General features: G+C 40.7%; 1 protein-coding gene and 1 long non-coding RNA gene across 5 annotated transcripts in view; one reads left to right on the top strand and one right to left on the bottom strand.

The window, feature by feature from the left end:
• Window positions 1-20,666, bottom strand: part of pigs (pickled eggs) — a 94,401-nt gene that overhangs the window by 21,338 nt on the left and 52,397 nt on the right. For all 3 annotated transcript variants that reach the window (XM_070208205.1, XM_015170202.3, XM_002057204.4), the window contains exon 4: window positions 10,798-11,281. In XM_070208205.1, the coding sequence (XP_070064306.1) occupies window positions 10,798-10,965 (168 nt within the window). In that variant the 5' untranslated portion in view covers window positions 10,966-11,281. The remainder of the gene's footprint in view (window positions 1-10,797; window positions 11,282-20,666) is intronic.
• On the top strand, window positions 1,273-4,246 carry LOC116652025 (uncharacterized). Of its 2 annotated transcripts, XR_011416407.1 has the most exons (4): window positions 1,273-2,221; window positions 2,282-3,306; window positions 3,382-3,486; window positions 3,559-4,246. It is a non-coding gene; the product is annotated as an uncharacterized lncRNA (long non-coding RNA). The 2 variants fall into 2 exon arrangements; XR_004305030.2 differs by having other exon boundaries at window positions 2,282-3,486.

Genomic DNA, 20,666 nt, shown 5'->3' with positions numbered 1-20,666 from the left:
CCAAAACGAATTTTGAATGTGGGTGAAGTTGTTAAAAAATGTGGCAAACGCAAACGTAAACGCAATCGAGGCCAATCGGCCCGTGTCGGTTGGCTTCCAGAGCGACACCCTACCCCGCCCTCCATCAATGCCGTCCAATGGACCTGCCTGGCGCATATTTAGTTATAAACTTGAATTTAGACTCGGCCCAAAATTAGATGGACAGACTATGGGCCGCGGCAGTGAGAGCGCGCACCGAACGACTCGCCTCCCCCCTCGAGACAGTTACAAATGTGGCCGCAAATGCCCAAAACTAACAAACAGCAAATAAACCGAAAACGAAAACGAAACAAGAATGCGCGCCTTGGGAACGAAACGAAATGGCATGAAACGGATGAGACCATAAACGCTAACAAACGGTCTGGTCTATAAACCATGAACGGTAGCTCCAATTCCGTTGACAATTAACTTGATTTGCTGCATGCTTCCTGTTACAAATTAACATATTAGCAGCAGGTTTTAGCATGTGCCTGGTAAAGTGCATGTTAGCTGGCCTGCTGTTAGATTTGTGCTAAATATATTTTTTTAATCATCTGTGTACTGCTATATTTGTGGGCATATACACACTAAACATGCATTTACCAGTTGGATGATATACTTCCTGGTAAATTATGACAGCCCGACTGACTAATAAGCAACAATTTGAGCAAATGCAATTAACTTAAACAGTATGTTAAAATAATTGGCAACTTTAGCAGAAATATGACAAAACGCTCCCAAATAGGTAAACACTGGCGACAGCTAAATGTGCGTCTGGCATATAATCTTTGTGCGATCTGGCAATCTCTGTGCGGGGGAGGGATGGCGTGGGGTGGGTTGAGGGCAGAGAGTCGTGCCAATTGCCAGGCCATGTCTATTTGGCTATTTGTCCAGTTTTGGGCACAGAGCGCAAAAGCATTTCAATGAATGCCAGGTAAATACGAGCATATGTAAATATTAATTTTATTAAACAAACGTGACGCGAACTCTTTTGTAAACGTTGACACGACAATTGCAACCCACACACACACACACACACACACACATATACAAATTCGCGCTGGCTTAGATTAAACAGTGCGCGCTTTTCATATTTGGCTTTTCAATTCACAATATTTATGCCATGCAAAACTGTTGTTTATTGTGACTGATATTGGCCCCAGCTACACACAAAAGGTCGCCGCTTTGGACTTGGACGCGTTTTCAATGTTGTTTTTTTTTTTTTTTTTTTTGTTTTTTTCGCTTTAAGTTGGTGACATCGCCCGGCTACGTGCAGGCGTCGCAATCGCAGTCCAAAACGGCGGCAGTCCATCAACGAGACGCATCCAAATGCGTGGGAAATGTGCGCCGGCCTTGCTTTGAAGTCGGGCCTGTTGCGGAGTCGGTTGGAAAGGCTATTTGCGGAATTTCAAAGGCAAAAACTGTGCATACTCATCGCTCACACACACACACACACACACACTTACAGCTACGCACACATAGCAACAATACAAACACCCGCCTTGTACATAAATTGCATGCATTTTTTTGCTAGTGAAAGCTGCTTAATGTGTGCACACACTGGCCGGCATTACAACTACTGTGACCCTGTCTAGCGTAATTTGCCGGAATTACACGCACACGCACGCACGCACACAAAGAGCCGACTCAAATTGGCATGTAACTGTCGCAAAGCGTGCACACACTGGCAACAATGTGACCCCCTGCTGAGCGCAATCATGAAAACCAAAACAAAGCGCGCTGCGCTGCGCATTGTGTGATTAAATTTGCAAATAAGGCTAAAGAAGCATAATTGTCACATAATAGACGCAAAACTTGGCTTGCACTTGCACGTTAATTGGCCTAAAAAAAAAAAAAAAAAAACAAAACAAAAACACAAAATAAATATAAAAAAAATGAATCATCGGCAACAACAATTGGCGCGTTTCGTAGGCGACTCGCAACGATTTGGACTTCCTTTTTTGTGGGGCGGCCGCCACATGATTGTCGCCATTGAGACGGCACGACAACTGCAACTGCAACTGCAACGTGACGCATGAGCAGTGGCAGCAATAACAAGTAAGCTGTTGGGAGTGCCCGACTGGCAGATACCCAGCAACCATTGCCGAGCTTCTGCCTCGCTTAGCCTCACACTACCTCGGTGCTTATGGTCCGATCTTTATGAAGTTTTCGAGGCATACCAATTATCATCATAATAAGAAATGTGAGGGCTTACCAATATGCGTTATACATAATGCCAATTTCAAGTCTTTATCTCTTGTAGCAACCGAGAGAGAAGCAGAAATAGGCGGACTTGATAAACATACTTAAAGGAGTCGGAGACGCCGCCCTCTGCTCATAACATGCACATGCAAAAACGCATTGGACCCCTTTTAAAAGAAGCAATTGGTAGCAGCAGCAAATGCTCTTTAACCTTTGCCCACCCTAGCACCCGGCCCTCGGCCTGCGCAGCCCATGTGGTTTCTATTTTGGACTTGCGACAAATATAGAGAGCGCAATCCCTAAGACGAATGACCGTTAATGGAGACATTTGTGTGCGTCTAGGGGTTGGGGGGTTAAAAGTATTTATAAACATGCATGTGCATATGCATAGATATTGACAACTTGCCTGAAACGATCTTGATCTTAGCTGTGGCACATGCCGCAAAACGCGGCCAGTTCAATAACAATGGCCAGCGCTGAACAAAGGCGAATTTTCAATTGTGGCGCGCACAGTGGCGGCCACTTACAAGAACTTTAACACGCCAGAGTTCAAATTAGTCAGCAACACTCCATAAATCAGACAACGGAAAACAATCATAAAGTAACCGACCTGGCACCGGGCCACCAGGCCACCGAGCTCAGTGCCTTGCCATGCACAGATCTGGCGCTCTCTGGACACACGGCCAGCTGCGCCGCAACAACTGCCAACTGGCCAATCGAGTTGGGCCGCCCGCTGCTCTGGGTCGAGCGATTAGCATACAATTTGCGAGGCAAGTTGTTTTTGTTGCTGTTGTTGTTATTGTTGCATTGACAGCAATAAATAATAAAATTGCATTGCAATGCACTTTGCCAGGCGGATTAATCGCTGAGCTGAACAAACTGCACCAAAGGATGGGTGAGCTAACAAAAGGAATGCATAAACTAAGTATCAAGTATCAGGTATCAGCTAGATTAAATCAATATATCAAACTAATCAGTTACTTTCCTCTAGGTTCATAAGCAATGGCAATGCAATGCACTTTGTCAGTCGAATAAATCGCAAAGCTAAATAAACTGCAGCAATAGTTAACAGAAGGAATGTATAAAGTGTGTCTACAATCAGCTTGATTGGAATAATATATTAAGCTAATCGGTTTCTTATGTATTCCGGGTATTACATAGTGCGCTACAAAACGAAGCAGAGATGTGTTTGCAAAGCACTTTGCCAGGCGGATAAAACGCAAAACTAAACAAACTGCTAACTGTATTCATGGTGGGGAAACTAAGGTGACTAAGAAATTGTCGAGCATTAATTAATTTAATAACACATACACAAGGATGCTTTTACCCTATTTTCAGTGTATTCAAAAGCTTGTGTACTCGCCTGGGCAAGCATATTTATAGGGTGGCATAGCCATAAAAAATAACTGGCGTCTGTTGTTATTGTTGTTGTTGCTGTTGCTGCTGCGGCACAGTGTCGTACAAATTGCACCGTTAATAAAGTCAAAATCGGATTAGGCACGCCTCGGCCGACGCCTGCTTCCCTGCCCGTTGCCCCTAGCTGACCAACGGACCCAAATGGAGCTCAGCTGCAGGCCCGTGGCCAAGTGGCCAACAGTTGGTCAACTGGACACACACTTGCAGATTGGAGCCCACAGATGCAGATAGATATTTGATCTCTTGGCCGAAAATGCCAAACAATAAATTGGCACTAATGAATTTGATTCATTTCGATTTGCTTTTGGCAATAACTAAATCAACATTGCGGGCTGACAGTTGTCATAAGGCAAGACTGACCCATATGTGTCCGACGGTAGGAAAAGGAGTGCCAGCAGTGAAAAAATTATGAACATAACTAAGCGCATATCTTGATAGATTTAACAAAACTGCGAATTGTAGTTACAAGCTGATCGCAAGATATATCAAATTGAATAAATCAACATTCGGAATGTACAAGTCAACAAACATTCAGCTAAACATGTCCTTCAAATTCCTAGCTTGGCAAGCAAATAGCATAATATAAATATGACATAATTTATGGGCTACATATTATTATATGTCATTTTAAAAGTTGTTTTAGTAAATTATTTAAGCTATGGTACTGAGAAATACAAATAAGCGTCGACTTCATGCATACTTCATTATAAAATCATTCCTGACCCAAGAATTAGAACCCAAGAATTCGAACATCCAAGTTTTGGATGTCGGTTTTCCACGTGGATATTGCGAAAAGCGTGAAAGTATTCTCACATGCGAGTGGAACTTGCCAAAACCCCTTTATGGATTTGATTTGTGATCTGAGTATCTTCGAAAACTGATAAAAAGGCAACTTTAACCATGTTGTAAATCTATTATTTGCATGTTGTAAGCTAAGGTGGGATCATATCCATACGTATGCATACGTATGGTTAGGATCAACGATCAACTGGAATTGCATTGTGCCACGTCCGTGTCGACGCTCAGCGGCATTTATGTATGTATCTGCAAAATTTCCCAATAACTTTTTGCCACTTGGTATGCATGGAGGTAGCCAATAAATGAGCAGGCGGCAGCGGGCCTCAATTGAGGAGGCAACGACCCAAGTTTGACTATAAAATTGAATGGGCTCACGAAGTGTTTTGGGGCCCAGCGAGTCACGAACCAGCTGCGACTGATAAAGAAGAATTCTCAGTTAATATCAATGTCGAAATGCTATTTGTTTTTATTTTTATTTATGTTACAGCGGCAATTTTTTGGTTTATTATACAAATCTTGCACTGTGTCTTGGCCAAACATGAACTAAATATATTGTGCAGTGTTGTAAAACGTCAGCCATAAGGCTGATTGAACGTTATCGATAAGCGGCGACTATCGCTCACGCACAACGGCAATTCGTGGAAAATACCGTTGTTTTTTTTTTTCTTCAATGGCAATTCATTAAAAGATTTGGACACACTTAAGCATAATTGGAAGACAATTTCTTGATTTTTCTTGAATACATTTTCCCTGCTTCCCCATACTATAGATTTGTGTGCGTATTCGTTTCTGGCGGGGCACTTGCCATAATCACAACGACCATTTAATTGAGCCCCGGGCAGTAGCTTTTTTAGGCAAATTGGAGCTGGGTAAGCAATGCATTCAGTACGTACCGATCGAAAAGAGGTTGGGACAGGTATGGGGCTGGGGCTGGGGCAGGGGCGGGTGCATAGGCTCCTATCGGCGATAATTGGCAGTGCGAGTGTTTGGCCAATTAAAAGCACTCGTCGGCTTTATCAAATTCAATTAGTTGACTCGAGAAATCGTTGACAGCAGGCCCCAAAACAAAAATAAACAATTAAATGGAAGATAAACTATGGCACTTAAAAAAAAAAAAAAAACACTAAAGAAAAAATAAATACATATTCTGCCAAAACGAACTTAAGATACACTTGCAGTTCGATTTGACTAATTGTTGAGTGAAAGGCTCAAGCTCTTGCAGTAGGTTCACCTTTTGTTAACTAGGTGCCGGTTAACACAGGATTTCTGGAAATTTCACCTGCAAGTGTGGAAAATTGATGGATTGCTCGTGTGCTAGTTTTTCCTACTCCGATTGACTTTAAACTCATCTTTGTAAAAACTCATTTAAAGCCGAATCCATCCTTTCTGTGCGAGCACGGAGCGGGTGGCAGTTGCCGAATTTACCCGTAGGTTTTTAAATATATATTCAAAATAACATGGAATTTGATTTTGAAGGTTCCACCAGCAAGTGTGAAATATAAGCGGAAAACGCTTTAAAGAAACCGTTTTATTTACCATGCGATCGGATTTAAAACTATTTTCAAAGACTTTGTCATTTCGTTTCGCAAAATCCAGTCCTATTGGGTAAAAATATCTAATTCTGAAATTTCTATGCAAATATTCGATGGTAACGGAAATTGAGCGCAAAAGTAATGTTTAAAATTTGTAGGAAAAAACTTGACCCGGGCTAAGCTGAGCATATTATTATTAGTATATTTAGCAGTATATTATTAGATGTATATCTTAAGAACAAAACTTATGAAGTTTTGCTTGCTGTATGACATAATAATTATAGTTGAAAAAGGTCTGCGAGCGTATTTAATCTTCCGCATTTTGAGGAATTTCTCAGCACCGTGGATGATAATCGCTGTGATCTTTGTGGCTAGATAGATTTGTATCTGCGAGTTTGTGTAGTTAGTTAGTGCGTTAATTGCAGCACAGCTGTGGCACATAATAATATCTGGTCATTAATTAGCCAGATACAAATGTATCTATGTATCTTTTGCACGTGGATCGTTAGACAATTCGCTAATGATTGCCGCTAACGACCTGAGTACGCTAATTGGCAATGTACAGAACACCCGAAGAGTGGCAGATACAGATAAATAAATATATATATATATAATGCATAAATATATGTTTATATATACATATATAGGAGCATAATTAATACACACGCGCACGCCTTGGTTGTTTGCGATGAAGACATGCCCGTTGCCTTATTTTTTTTTTCATTCAACTAAAGCGCGCATCCATAAGATACAAAGATACAAATGTATCTGCGTCTGTTGCTGCTGCTGCTGCTGCTGCTGCTGCAACTGCCACGCCGCTTCGTGAGTTTCAATTAAAGTTCCATTAACGCTTCGCGACACACACAATTATCAAAAATTAAATTTATGCTTATGACATTTCCGGCAGCAGTCCCACACTCCGGCCAACCCCGCCCGGGATGCAAAATCGAAATGCTACGCCTCTGACTGGATAAATAAATATATAGTTATGCCATGCAGTTCAGTTCAGTTCAGTTCAGTTCAGTTTAGTTCATTTTGTGTATTTAAAGACAGACCCGTCCGAAGATCAAAGCGACTTTATGATTATATGCTTCGCGCATATCCATCACCATATGCAGCTGATATAATCCCAAAAAGCAACAAAAAGGGGAGCAGAACCAAAAAAAAAAAAACAAGCACATTTCTGACCAGGCTCTAGGTGAAAATATTTGTAGAGTTCTAGCTGTGTGTGCTTCTGTGTGTGTGTGTGTTGATACCCTGTGCCTAAAAATGGATATACATATATGTATCATACGCTGAACAAACAAGTTATATTTTGATCTATCGATAAATATCGGGTTTAAAACAAGGTTATTGGGGCGTATCCCAAAGCTTATTATTGCTTCAGACGCCATATTTTGTACCATTAAACAATTTTTTTTATACTCAACAATTGATAAAAACTTTAAAATTACACCTAAATCGATAGATATTAATATTCTATTTGTTTTCTTTTCACAAGTTAAATGCAACGCGCCAAACAAATCGATTAATAGCTATCCGATAGATATCGATGTAATATTATCGGATAGTGAATACAACACAACGAAATTTTACTATAAAGCTTCTATTAAACAGCTTTGCTATCAAATTACCGTTATATCCCAAAATGGTGCCTTTATCGATAAATAGCGTTTAATCGATAAGAATCGACAAATCCAACACACGATAAACATGTGTTGAATTTCGAACTAGAAGAATCGTTCTTATGGTGGGGCCGGACAAGCAGAGGATACTCAGATGTGCGTGCTGCTTACAGGGTATCTGCCGGTCGATCACACATGACTAGAGCACACTCACTTGTTACCTACAGGAATAGCCGGCAACAATGCAACAGCCGCAACAGTCGCACACAGCGGGAGAGCCCACAAGATGCAACGTTCCCGATACGAGTCGCTCTGCCGCAGGAATATTTAGCCTTAGCGCAGCTTTGTGCTGCATTCAGTTGGTCCGACAGGCAACAGCAACAATAACAAGAACAACAGCAACAACAGCAACAACAACAACAACAGCAACAACGACGACAACCCAGTCAAGACAAATTGTCTACGCGTTGAGGTCTTGGCTATTGGCCTCCAGCGTGACGTTGTCGGTGCTGCACAGACGCTGGCGCCAGTAGCCGCGGGCAGCGCCACTCAGCGCCCATAATCACAACAAGCATGGCAATGGCACAAACCGCACACACACACACACAGGCACACACACACACAGTCGCAATGGGCAGAGGTTTATGGCATGCGCCACGTAACCGAAACCGAAACCAAAACCAAAACAGGCAACGGCAACGCATCGGTAATTAAAAGTGGCATAATGGAATTTGCTGCAGTCAAGAAGATATAGGCAAGAGAGGCAGACAGAAAATGGGAGGAGAGAGAGAGAGAGAGAGTGGGAGAGGGCAGGCCAAGCCAGATCTGAAGTGCTTCCCCCCATTACCAAGGAATTGCACAACAATTGTTTAAAATATACAGCAATTTCTACAAATTAAACCAATCTCTAAAATCTGGCATAGTTAGATAATTCTCAGGCCGACATTACAGAGAATCAAATGCAAAGCCATATATACTTATATTTGTAAGAAAAAGTTATACAAAAAATATACATTTTTTGTTTGACACTCTGCAGCTTAGACAAAGCCTAACAGAGCTAAATGTGCTGGCAGTTATTTAACATGAACTTTACCAGCAGAATTTTTTTTTTATCATTTTCTAGGCATTTTTTTTTTTTTGATTTGGACATTGGATCTTAGGCATTTAATAGATCAAATATTAAAATTGAAACCCATCAATATCGTATATTTACAAGTAGACATTTAACATGAACTTAAGCAGCAACTGTTATCATTTTATATTTGAGAGAAAACAAACAAAGTTTTAAGCATTATAATCGAGATTTATCTTAATCCATGTCATATAATTTGACAAACTATCTTATAATTCTTAAAGGCATCTTTATGTCGTCTTTATTTTTAATTTTCAAGTCAACTAAGTGAACGTATTGTTGGCCTAAATAAATGATGACTCACTGTAGAAGTTATCCTGAGGATAAATTTGAGGGTAACTGTTTAGTTCATTCAGCTCTGTCAAAGTTTAAGACTTCAAAGGACGGCTTTTATTATTTCAAGTAGTGGATGCTCGTTAATGGTTTGGTAATGGAAAAGCAAATACAGTTGCTTCTGCTAAGGATGAGGTTGAATGGCCAGCCTCTAAAACAAGCCGAAGTGGAGCAACTGTAACAGAAACTTGGCTATGGCCACTTCACAGGCTGGAAACGGAGAGTGCAACATTTTAAGCGCTTACAAAACACATTTGCATTTGTGGCAAGCGGCAAGCATATCCAGGTGGATGGGCCTTTGGCCGTGCCACATTCAGGCACAACGAACGGAGGTAACCCCATTCAAGTTCCAGTTGCAGCTGGGAGCTAATGGTGTGTGGGCTAGTAAGGAGCTTTGACCTGCCCACCAGAGGCTAAGACAAATGCATGACGAAAGTGTTTTGGTCGGGGTTGTCAGGATGTAACACTGGGCCAACTAATCCCACCCGAGCTCCTTCTCCTCTCACTACCAAGACATGCTCCACAATGAGCTGAAAGCCGGATGGGCTGTAGATAGCGTGCCGCGGTAGTGCACTGGTGCATGCATGCATCATGCCATAAATACAGCCTTTAAAAGCGGCCCACTGACTGACTGATTGACTGATTGACTGACTTGCTGCCTGGCCGAATGCCTGGCCAGAAAAGGAGCAGCACAAATGCATGAATAACCAGCGCCTTTAACTGATTGACTGGCTGACTCACTGACTGATTGACTGATTAACAGAAGGCAAACGTCCGAAACGTCCGTACTTCATCAGCGCCTTTAACACCTAATAGATTGACTGATTGATTGATTGCCATACTGGCTGACTTATTGCCTGACTTATTGACTGACCGATTGATTGACTGACTGATTTACTAAATGACAGACTGTCTGGACAGAAAGGAAGTAGCTTAAATACATCCGAGAGTCCGTGAAACAGTAGCGCCTTAAACACCTTACTGATTGACTGATTGATTGACTGACGTACTTCCCGACTAACTGGCTAAGTGACTGATTGAGTTACCGCCTGCTCAGAAAAGCTACTGCCCAAATTCACCTGTAAGTCTGTGACTCACAAGCGTTTTTAACACCTAGCTGATTGACTGACTGACTGACTGGCTGGTCATAAAAGCAGCAGCCAAAATGCATCCGTGCAGCGTCAGTGCCTTTAGCACCTAACCAAACAAACATCAATAGTCGCAGATGCAGATGCAAATGCAGTTGCAGCTGCTGCGCCCACTAATCAGAGGCATGTGTGAATTTAGTTTTACGAGCCCAGACTGGGACCTGGGAGCTGCAGTCCAAAACCAAACTCTGCATCATCTGCCTGAAATGTGTGCCAGAGCTTTTTTCACATTTGGCTTTATTTATGCGTCAGTCGAACAGTCAAAACAGCTGCCGCCCATAAAAAGATTGCTTACCACTCGCGTACACCCTATGGAGAGGGGGGCTAATCAAATGCTCGCATGCTAGTTTTCTCATCTGTCTGTTAAATTTCATGTTAGCTGGCAAGCAATTCAATATGCAATGGCTTTTTGGCTTTTGTTCAGTCAAAATCTCAGGTAAATGTCAAAATTATTCAGAATGATGGCAACTCTATTAATTTAGTTAATATTCTTGTTGCCCAACAATTGCAATTGTGAATTGAAACTAAGAGCATTCGAGGCTCATATAAAAGTTAAAGTGCATGTTAAAGCGCTTGTTAAATTTAAAACTTACCTTGCAGAGCGCAACGCCCGTATCCAGACGATCCATAAAGTTCTCTGCATTGATGCTCAGCTCCGGATAGAGTGTGCTTAGCCATTCAGCGAGATCCTCCTTCATGGCCTCCAGATACTCTTCACTGGACTTGAATGGCCTATAAGGCCGCGCCTCGAGCATTGCCATGGCGCCCAAAGATCTGTCGTTTAAGTTTATCGCTTGATTGTAAACTCGTTCTATTCGAAATTTATCGCTGCTCTGTGGCGTTAATCGTAATGGCTTGAGGAGGGGGAAGCTATTAAATTTAACTAGTTATCGTGCATGGATTTCACACGCTCTTCGCTTAGGGTTCGGCTAACACCAGAGAGCCTTGCATTGTATCGTTCGTTTAGTGGAGAGAGTACAGTTACTAGCTCTCTCTCTCTCTCTTTTTCTACCCTCCTCTCTCTCCCTTTCTCCCTGCTCTTTATTATAGCTTTCACTCGTTATATCTGTGTAATTTCTGCAAAGATAGTTAAGATAAAATGTTGTTAAAATTTTTTTTTACAATTCTAAGCAATATATATTCTAGCTAGTTAGTGTTTCATTTCCGCGTTGCCTCAGCAAATCTTTTTGTAGGTTATAGTGCAAAGCGTTAACGCATATATAAAGAACTCAAAGAAGTCTTACTTTATTTAAGATTTAATTTAAAATAATTATGATTTAAGAATGTAGCGAATGGTTTCTTTTCAGCGTGCCATTGTTTGGGTTTTTTTTCTGGGAAAACAGTTGAATTGAAACAAACTTTTCATTAAAGAAAAACTTCTTATTTTTCAGCCAAAAATATGAACATGTGTTTCATTCCAACATTCCAATTGCGAGCAACTAAGGAATCAGTACATATCGAATATCATACAGAAGTATAAGCAGTATTGGAAGCCAGGACAAAAAGACCAAAGTGACAAGTCATGAGCATTCTATTCCAGCATTCCCGTTATATATTTGCAGGAAATAGGTAAAAATCGAAATTGTATTCGGATAAAGCAGAAATGTATGGAAGACCTCTTAGAACAAAATAATAATCGCTGGTTAGCGAGTGTTCCAATCCATTATTCGCTTATAACTTATATTAACGACCGAAATTGATAAGAAAAACGATATTAAAATAAATAACAAATGACGATAATTGAAAGCATATTTAGCAGACGGCAGCGAAAACGTGAATAAATGAATGAATTGAGCGAACGAGCGAAACAAGGCGAATAGAATTCTTGCTGAAAGTGAAAACCGGAACATGCCGGCATTAAAACCGAACGTTACAAATGAAGTGCACGTTCAGGAATCTGATTAAGATATAAGAAAAAAACAACATACACACACACACACACACACACACACACACACACACAGCGTACACAACTGGTATCATAAATTTCAATATGTGCATTTCCCATTAAATCTGCATTCCAAATGCATATTTGCTCTTAATGGATTGTCACAAGTCGCTGCTGCTTCCCGCTGCTCCCCGCTGCTGCTGCTGCTGCTGCTTGCCACATGCAACAAGCAGCATGATGTTGCAGCCGCAGCCCCCGCTGCCCTCGCTTTGCCGGTGGAAATGAATGAATGTACACTGAAACGAGCTGCGCAAATTTATGACTATGGAACTGCAGCTGACATAATTATGGGACACAAAACCACAATAGCAGCAGCAGCAGCAGCAGCAGCAGAAGCAGCAGGGGCAGGGGCAGCAGAAGCAGCAGCAGCAGGGGCAGCAGCAACAACAACAACAAATTATACAAATAAAATCAATAAATAAAACATAAAAGTGACTCGCGGCGGTCGGTTACTTAAAAGCCTCTGCAAAAGCAACAACTATAATACAAGACAGCGCGAGTCGGGTGTGCACGACTTGAAGATGCCCTAGACACTTAGACACTATACTTGAAGAAACAAGTTTCATAAAGCGATATTTATCGAAGGCATGAAGTTATGAGAAGAAGCACAGGCAACAACTATATATACAATATGAGGGAGTAAGTGCAGCCAATTAGCATGCCCTTCTGACTGCAGGGTATAAAAACGTATATATATATATATGCATTGCTGCTGGGCGCCCATCTTAATCGCATTGCCAGCGGCAACAACAATGGCCAATGGTCACACCTGGGATATACCTGCCAGCACCTAAGCTCATCTCAGCGTGCTCCCCGCCCCCCCTCGGCCGGCAAACACTTACCGCAGCTAATTAGCGGTAAGCTCAATTGAACTGTGAACTTCATGAGCTGCAACAGCTTTGTGGCAGGCGAAGATTAATGCAACCGCAACTGGTCTGGTCTGGTCTGGTCTGGCTGCGGCCAAATGTTGTCTGGCCGGGCAATGGCAAATCCCGAATTAACCGAAGGCTATTCCAACCATAAAACTTATCGCTTATCTATTTATCAAATTGCCGTTGCCATTGCCGTAGCCATTGCCGTTGCATAAGCTGTTGCAAGCGGCACGAAGCATGCGAATTCAATCATGCCGCTGACCTTGCTGTTGTCGCAGAATCCAATTCGTGGGCATTGGGCATGACGACCACAGTGAACACCATGATGGCGCCTCTTCGGCTAACCGTACCTTATAATCAAGTTTAATTATTACTTGATCATATTAGATTAGATTAAGCTCTATTAATTTGATAATCTCTGCCGTCGTATGCCTAATTCATACATTATCTATCTCGACTTTTATGCCTAAGATTTTATACCTAACGTATAGATAATCTATTTTGCAATTTTTTTAAAGCTTATCTATATTATACTTTATACCTTTTTGCCGTTTGCCATCGTGCCTTTTAGCTTAAAGGACTTTGCTTGACTTTATGTCCCATTCTCTATATTTTATGCCTTTTTAGCTTATCCCAAATATTAAACATGCCTCATTATATTTTCTTGCCTTCTCCCTTCGAACGCATACGTTAATACATCTGTCTCTAATACGCCTGTAGTATATTTTATTTCAATATGATGTCTTGTGACTTGGTTCTTATATTTTATACCTCTTTCTTATGCCACAGAAGTCCCAGGGTTTCTTTAAGCGATTAAGACTTCTGAATCTTAAGCGCAACTTTCTCGCCAAATACACAATTCGTACAATTTTATTGAAAACCTTTTTTTTTTGTGCGACTTAGCCAAGAGAAACAAAATTAAATTAAAGAAAATAAAAGAAAAACAATCGCATATGCAATCGCGTTTCGGTTTCGGTTTTTATACTCTTTTCTGGTTTTATTTTTCGCTATTTGCCATTTATGTAACCTCTCGGGCAATTCAACGATTCGACAACGGCGACGACGACGACGACGACGTGGTCTTAATTAAGCTTTAGCTTTACCCACTTTACTTAACTCACAGCTCGCCACTTTGGCGCATTAAAAACAAGCAAAACTTAATACGGACGGCAAAGGAAAGCTATATATGCTTAATTGTGAACGCAACGAATTCTAAATGCCCTAACAGCAAAATACAGACTCGCCTTTCGGTTCGGTTAGGCAAAAATGAATTCAGTTGGGCGTGCTCGACCCGGAGATACCCTGACCTAGCGTTCAGCTGTCTTTAAGAGCATTCTAGCTGCCTTTATCCAATCTTTATAAAATTGTTTAGGGTTTTAATGTCAAAAGCTCTACCTTTGAGAATAATGAGTTTTCCCATTTTAAAGGCAATTGGGGGGAGGTATCAAAAAATTGAAATTATCTCATCTTCATCTGCTGCAGCTCCTATAATTTTAGAGTTAAACTCAAAAAGCAATCACTCAAAATCGATATTTATCGATATTTTCAAAATGAAATCGAAACACGAAGCACGCTCGTCGTAGGATATAATAAACCAAAGTCTTAAAATCGATATTTTTCGATTATTAAAAATGGCATCGAACAGAACATGTTAAACACGTTCTGCATATGGCATATATCGATATTTATCGATATGTTGAAACTAAAATCGAAAAAGAAGAAGAAGAACACGTTTCACGTACATAAACATTTACAAATTTATGTCTTAATGTTCATGCTTGGAAAAAATAAGGATTTAAAAACGATATTTATCGATCTTTTGAAAATAAAATCGAGGCAAATATGATAAGCACTGTGGACGATGCTGATCTGGAATATATATATGTAAATATGTTTTTTTATCCATTTTCAATTGTTTCCCGTAAAACCGGAAATGTTCTGCATAAATAACAAGATTGATTGATTCAGAAGTCGATTTTGTTGGACTTGTCTTAGCTCTTGCATAATTCGCAGATTTGTTTCAATACGCTACGTGATATTAACACACACACACACACACACACAGACATTTGCCCGTCTGAAATTTTGGCTAATTAGTGGTATTGATGGGGCGACTAATAACAGTTTGATAGCTTGGTTATTTCTTCTTTTGGGTATTTGTGCAACTTTTGATTGGAAATTGTAGCAAAGCAATGCGCCCCGGGGTCTTGGAATTGGGTGGTAACTATTCGTCTTTTGATATTTTGATATTTTCGCTGGGGTTGCGTAAATTTGGCCAGATCGATCAGCTGAATGAGTGAATGAATGGGTGAATAGTATGTAAGTATATAAACATTGATTGATCGCGGCGATCAATGGTTGCGTGTGCCACGCCCCCCCATTGAGAGATTCAAACTAAAAATATGCAAATTTGCGCATATTATTATTGATTTGCATGTATTTCGCTTTGTTCGACTCTTTCTCCGGCCCCGCAAATTCAAATTTTCGACTCTTTAAATGATTAGCGGTATTTTTGAAAGTGAATTTAATTAAAAATCCAAATTGTGCATAGGATGCACCAGACCCCAATCCCCAATCGCCAATCGCAATCGCATGCTTATAAGGCCAATCGCCAGTTATCCGTAAACAAAAAAACAAAAACAAAACTCGACTGGTAATTGAATTTTTCGCAAATTTGGCGAATTGCAATTTGAATTTGTCTTTTGGCTTTCGCAATTCGTATATTTGTCGCGCCAGCTCGCAGCTCTTCATGTGGATTGTCCACATAAGAACCGAAACGCGTGTTACCCAATAAAAAACAACTTTCTTTTGGGCTTTGTTTTTCCCCTTCTTAGTTAGTTTAGTTGTCATATAGTTTGGCATTAGCTTCTGATATGCCAGATAGAACAGAAACATGTTTGTCAGATCTATAAAATATAAAGCATTTAACTTAATTCCTTTTTGTTTCAGTTATCGATATCCTTTCCGATAGCATGAAATATCATCGGGAGTGATATCGATAGCATGGGATATCATCGTTAAGGTTATCGATACTTCGATAACATTGCGCTGTGAAGCTTATCATCTTATCGATATACAACATGTTTATTCAATTGGTTGTCGATCTTGTCCTCATGTAATTGCTGTGCCTTATGTTTATCAGAGTTTGTTATTTCTTTATTTCGCTATAAAAACAATCCTTAAGAAGACACCATTTTATTTTCTCACCGATTTCGGCTGTATATCGTAACAACCTTCTTTTCTTTAAGTTTAGTTGCAAAGAGTTTTACAAAATACGTTCTAACTTGGAAGCGTTCTCAGCATTATACGAATAGCAGATTGTTTCTTTTATATATATAGGAAATATTCTTGATTGGAGTTGAGGAGATAAGGCCGTTAGCCCTTAATTTCAAATTTTCATTGCAGACTGATCGGCTGGATATGCTTATATGTTAACGATCTCTTGCAGATAGAACTATATGATTTTTATTCCTCTGTATACCCCGAAATCCGGCATTTAGTTACTTTAACTGAAGATTATTCAAATCTTCTTAAAGACTTTCTTCATATTTGGTTTGTTAAATGCGTAACAATTTAGTAAAAAATTGTTGTAGAATATTATTTAATTGAAAAGCATTTTATTTGATTGCAAACGAATCGAATAAACGCTATCAAAACAATTGCGTTAATGGATTTGTTAGGATTCCAATTCAATTTCTCAGCATTTTTTGCGTTTCAATTTATGATAGTTTCTCTTAGTTTGTTGTGTTTTCAGTGTTGTTTGTAATGCTTTATTGAACAATTTTTCATTATCACTCGACTCGCTGATAGCTTTACGAAATTGGTGGTGTGCATGTTCGAGTGGCTGTCTCTGCATCTCTGGATAGGTGCTTCAACATGCCGCTAAGTGTGAATTGCCAAATGACAGCCAAAAGTGCGACAACGACTACAACAACAACAACAACAAAAGGCACTTTCGAACACTGGTTTTTGGTTGAAAAATTGTAACGTCGTATCACAACAAAGCGACAAGACGACGACAACAACAACAAGGCTCAAAATAATTGTTGACGCTTTCAATTAACAATTGCCGTTTGATAGATGAGACAGCTTGTTGCAAGCGTAATTCCGACTTGTTGTTGTTGTTATTGGGTCATACACACACACACAGACATACGCTCTTGTTATTGCACAATAGCAATTAATATGCATGTGTGTGTGTGCGCGCATTGCGGGTGTTAGCTCGTGTGAACTTGATCTAGCCAAAAGAGCTCCGCAGCGCTCCAATTCCAGTTCCAGTTTCGCACCGATTGCCGATTGCCGATTGCTGCTATCGTTATCGATATGTCGGTATCAATTGGCAGCTAGCAATTTGCATGGCACTTGCTGGCGATTTAATCGCAACGAATTCAATTTGGGCATTGACATCAAATCTTGAATGCAAACAAAGACATTTGCCATGCGGCGCATGTGGCACGAATTTGAAACGTTTGTTGCACTTCGCATCTGTCAGTTTTCAGATTTCAGTGTCGAGATGTTTTGTCTTTTATTTTCTTTGCTGCATGCAACGTTTGAACGTTCGACTGAAGGAGCAGAGATGTGGAGACGTGTTGCAGATGACACACACAGGGTACATAATTTTGACAGCAACTGTGCCTGGGCCTCTCCCTCTCTCTCACTGTCTCACTCTCTCTCTCTCTCTCTCTCTCTCTCTCTGTGTGCAGCATGAGTGGCATTTCGAGTGCGGGAATCAATGCAACAACAACAACAACAAGCGCCGTCCTCAAGTGCAAGAGTTATTTTCACAAGTTATTATCTATCCATTTATCCATTGAGCCAACAGCCCAACAGGCACTTCAATGCAACAGCTCAACACCCTATGTCGCCCCTAATAGCCCGCACCTACTACCCCCTCCACCCCCCCCCTTGGCACACACTTCCCGTACCCTAGCCACAACATGAACACACACAGTCTGGCATGTGTAAAGCCCCGTGATGGATGCGTTCGCACTGCGCTGCGGCTGTTGCTCATTTTAAATACCCTGTAATGGTAAGCTTAAGCAAGAGTCATGCTCAATTATGGCACAGCTATGTCACAGGCATATCACATGACTATATACATATATATTTATATATTTGATATATAGCATTTTATAGAAGTAGATCTATAGTGAATTATGGATTCAGCTCACATTTTTTTCAAATAAAAAGCTCATCAACATTTACATGTTGGTTCCAACCATTTACAGGGTATTTAGCAGTAATGTTTGTCTGCGTCCTGTACGCTTTTACATGTTTTCTTTTTGTCGGCTTAGTTTCTCTGCGCGCCTTTGTCCGTGCTGCATTTCCATATGCGCAGCAATGACATTGTCATCGCCAACGTCATCATCATCTTTGCCATCATCATCATCATGGTGTTCATAATGAGCTTTCAGTGTTGCCATAAATGTCGTCACTTGATTTTTAGAGTAAATGCACTGTGCCGCGACCAGCAGGGAAAATCAATAGGGTCGTCGCCCACGCGACGGCGCCGCCTCAGACAAAGGATCAGTACGCACCGAGGCTGCAAAACCCGATTCGAATCGAATCGGTTCGCGGCCGGAATTTCCATAAAATTATGAAATTGAACGAATCAGTTGCAAAAGAACAATTGAATGCATATTCGAACTGAAACGAATTGCTCTTCAAATATGTTGAGTGTCTCCCAGCACCAACCATTTCTTTTAGGTGAACAAGAAATTAAACAGCAATGCCGAAAACCAGGAACCGCAGCTAAAGCCAGTGAACCGGTGCCAACGTTGAATGGAACCAGTGACAAAATTTATTGAACTTGCCAGCCCTGGAACAAACTACTTTCCGGGCAGACATTGGCCATTGTCCAAATTAGTTGGCGCCGCTTTTGTCTGGTGCCAACTGACTAAAAGGACGACGACCTTGGCTAAGACAGCCATTGGGCACAGACATAGAGTAAAGGAGAGGGGGAGGGGGGCGACGGGGAGACGGGGAGACGAGGCAGATTGAGTCACAGCGTGTTGCATGCTTCACACCGTAAATTATGCCTCGAACTGTGCCCAAAACTGATTTTAACCTTCGACGTTTGTTCGCTCGATTTGCTGTTGTTGTTTTTATTTTATAAATAAAGACTTGGTTGGGCAACACGAAACTTGAGAAGAACAACAGCAAATGTTTGAGAAATGTCGCACAAAGCAGCACACGTACACACATGTGTGTGTGTATGTGTGTGTGTGTGTGCACAACAACAACAGCAGACAGCGACAAGTTAAGAATTCGAAACAAGAAACGCAACTTAAGCTGCGTAGGTTTCTTAAGTAACTTCAAATGTTTTGATTAGACTTTAAATGACAACAACAACAACAACAACAACAAAGACACACACACAGAGACAGCAAGACAGACTGACAGACACAAGCTACAAAGGCTGTGAATGCCAAATGGCAACTCGATGTCGGAGTCGAAGTCCAAACTCAAAGTCGAACCCAAAAACCAAAGCCGAACTCGCACTCGCAGTCGCATTCGAACTCGAACTCGAAGTCAACTCATTTGCGCAGTCGCAGCCGCTGCCCGTTGAGTGTGGGTTGCCTCAAAAAAAGATCTCTGAGAACTGCCAACTGCGAACTGAGACAACAGATCTGAGAATTGCGCTGCGCTGAGACATAAAAACTGCCGCCGTTTTTTTTTTTTTTTTTTTTGCTGGCTTGTTTTAATACCCTGTATCCAGCAAAAATGGGTAAAGCGGGCATTATGTATTTGTGCGGAAGGAACCATTTCCAGCCCCATAAAGTTAGCATATGCATATTCTTGATCAGCCAAGTCGATCTAGTCGATCGGTAATCGATAACTTGTCCCGTTTCCAAGTAAACGATAATAATCGATATCGAATACGTGTTCTTAGAGCAAATCTCGTGAGTTACAAAAGCTATAGTCGCCAAACTTGACATGAAGCTTCTAGAATAGAATATATATGTATATTAAGTATCTTTCATTTTGTAGCTATCGTCAGCTCCCCGCTATAAATCAAGTAAATAAACCAATTTGTATTGCCTGCGAATTAAAGCCACAATGTTAATGCGACTGACTTTTGATGTTCGGTAGCTCCTTACTTGTTTATATTTGCTTTTTATTTTCACAATGTTTAAGCCCACTTTTGTATGCCCTTACCTCAATCTGACTGTGAGCTGAAACAGAAAACTCAAAGATCTTAAATTATGGAGAAAAATTATAGGCTTTAAGCCTAATTTGAGATGTTTAAGTGTGATTTTCATTTAAACGTGACATTTTTTTGAATTTTTTTGCTTGTGTTTCTGGTATTTGAAAGCTTTAATTTTATATTTATTTACTTTGTATCAATCCAATAATTTAACATGCTGTCAAACTCGAATTGCTTCCCATCAAAATTAAGCAGACAGTTCAGAAACAGCTACAATGTCGAGGGAGCTGCCACCTGGCATAAAGGAAGCAGCATAACAAAGCGGCGTTGCCACATAGCTTACAAATATTCCCGACGAGCTGACAAGCTGACAACCTGACAGGCACATTGACAGCAACATGAGAGAGAGGATAGTTAAAAGATAGTAACAGAGGGAGAGAGTGAAATTTGTTTTGGGAAACAAATCTGGAATTTTGCGCAGTGTAGCCTGTTGGC

The sequence above is a fragment of the Drosophila virilis genome, chromosome X (assembly GCF_030788295.1).
Source record: "Drosophila virilis strain 15010-1051.87 chromosome X, Dvir_AGI_RSII-ME, whole genome shotgun sequence".
Classification (NCBI taxonomy): Eukaryota; Metazoa; Arthropoda; class Insecta; order Diptera; family Drosophilidae; genus Drosophila; species Drosophila virilis.
Note: the sequence above shows the minus strand (reverse complement) of the source record. Positions and strands in the feature narration are given on the sequence as shown.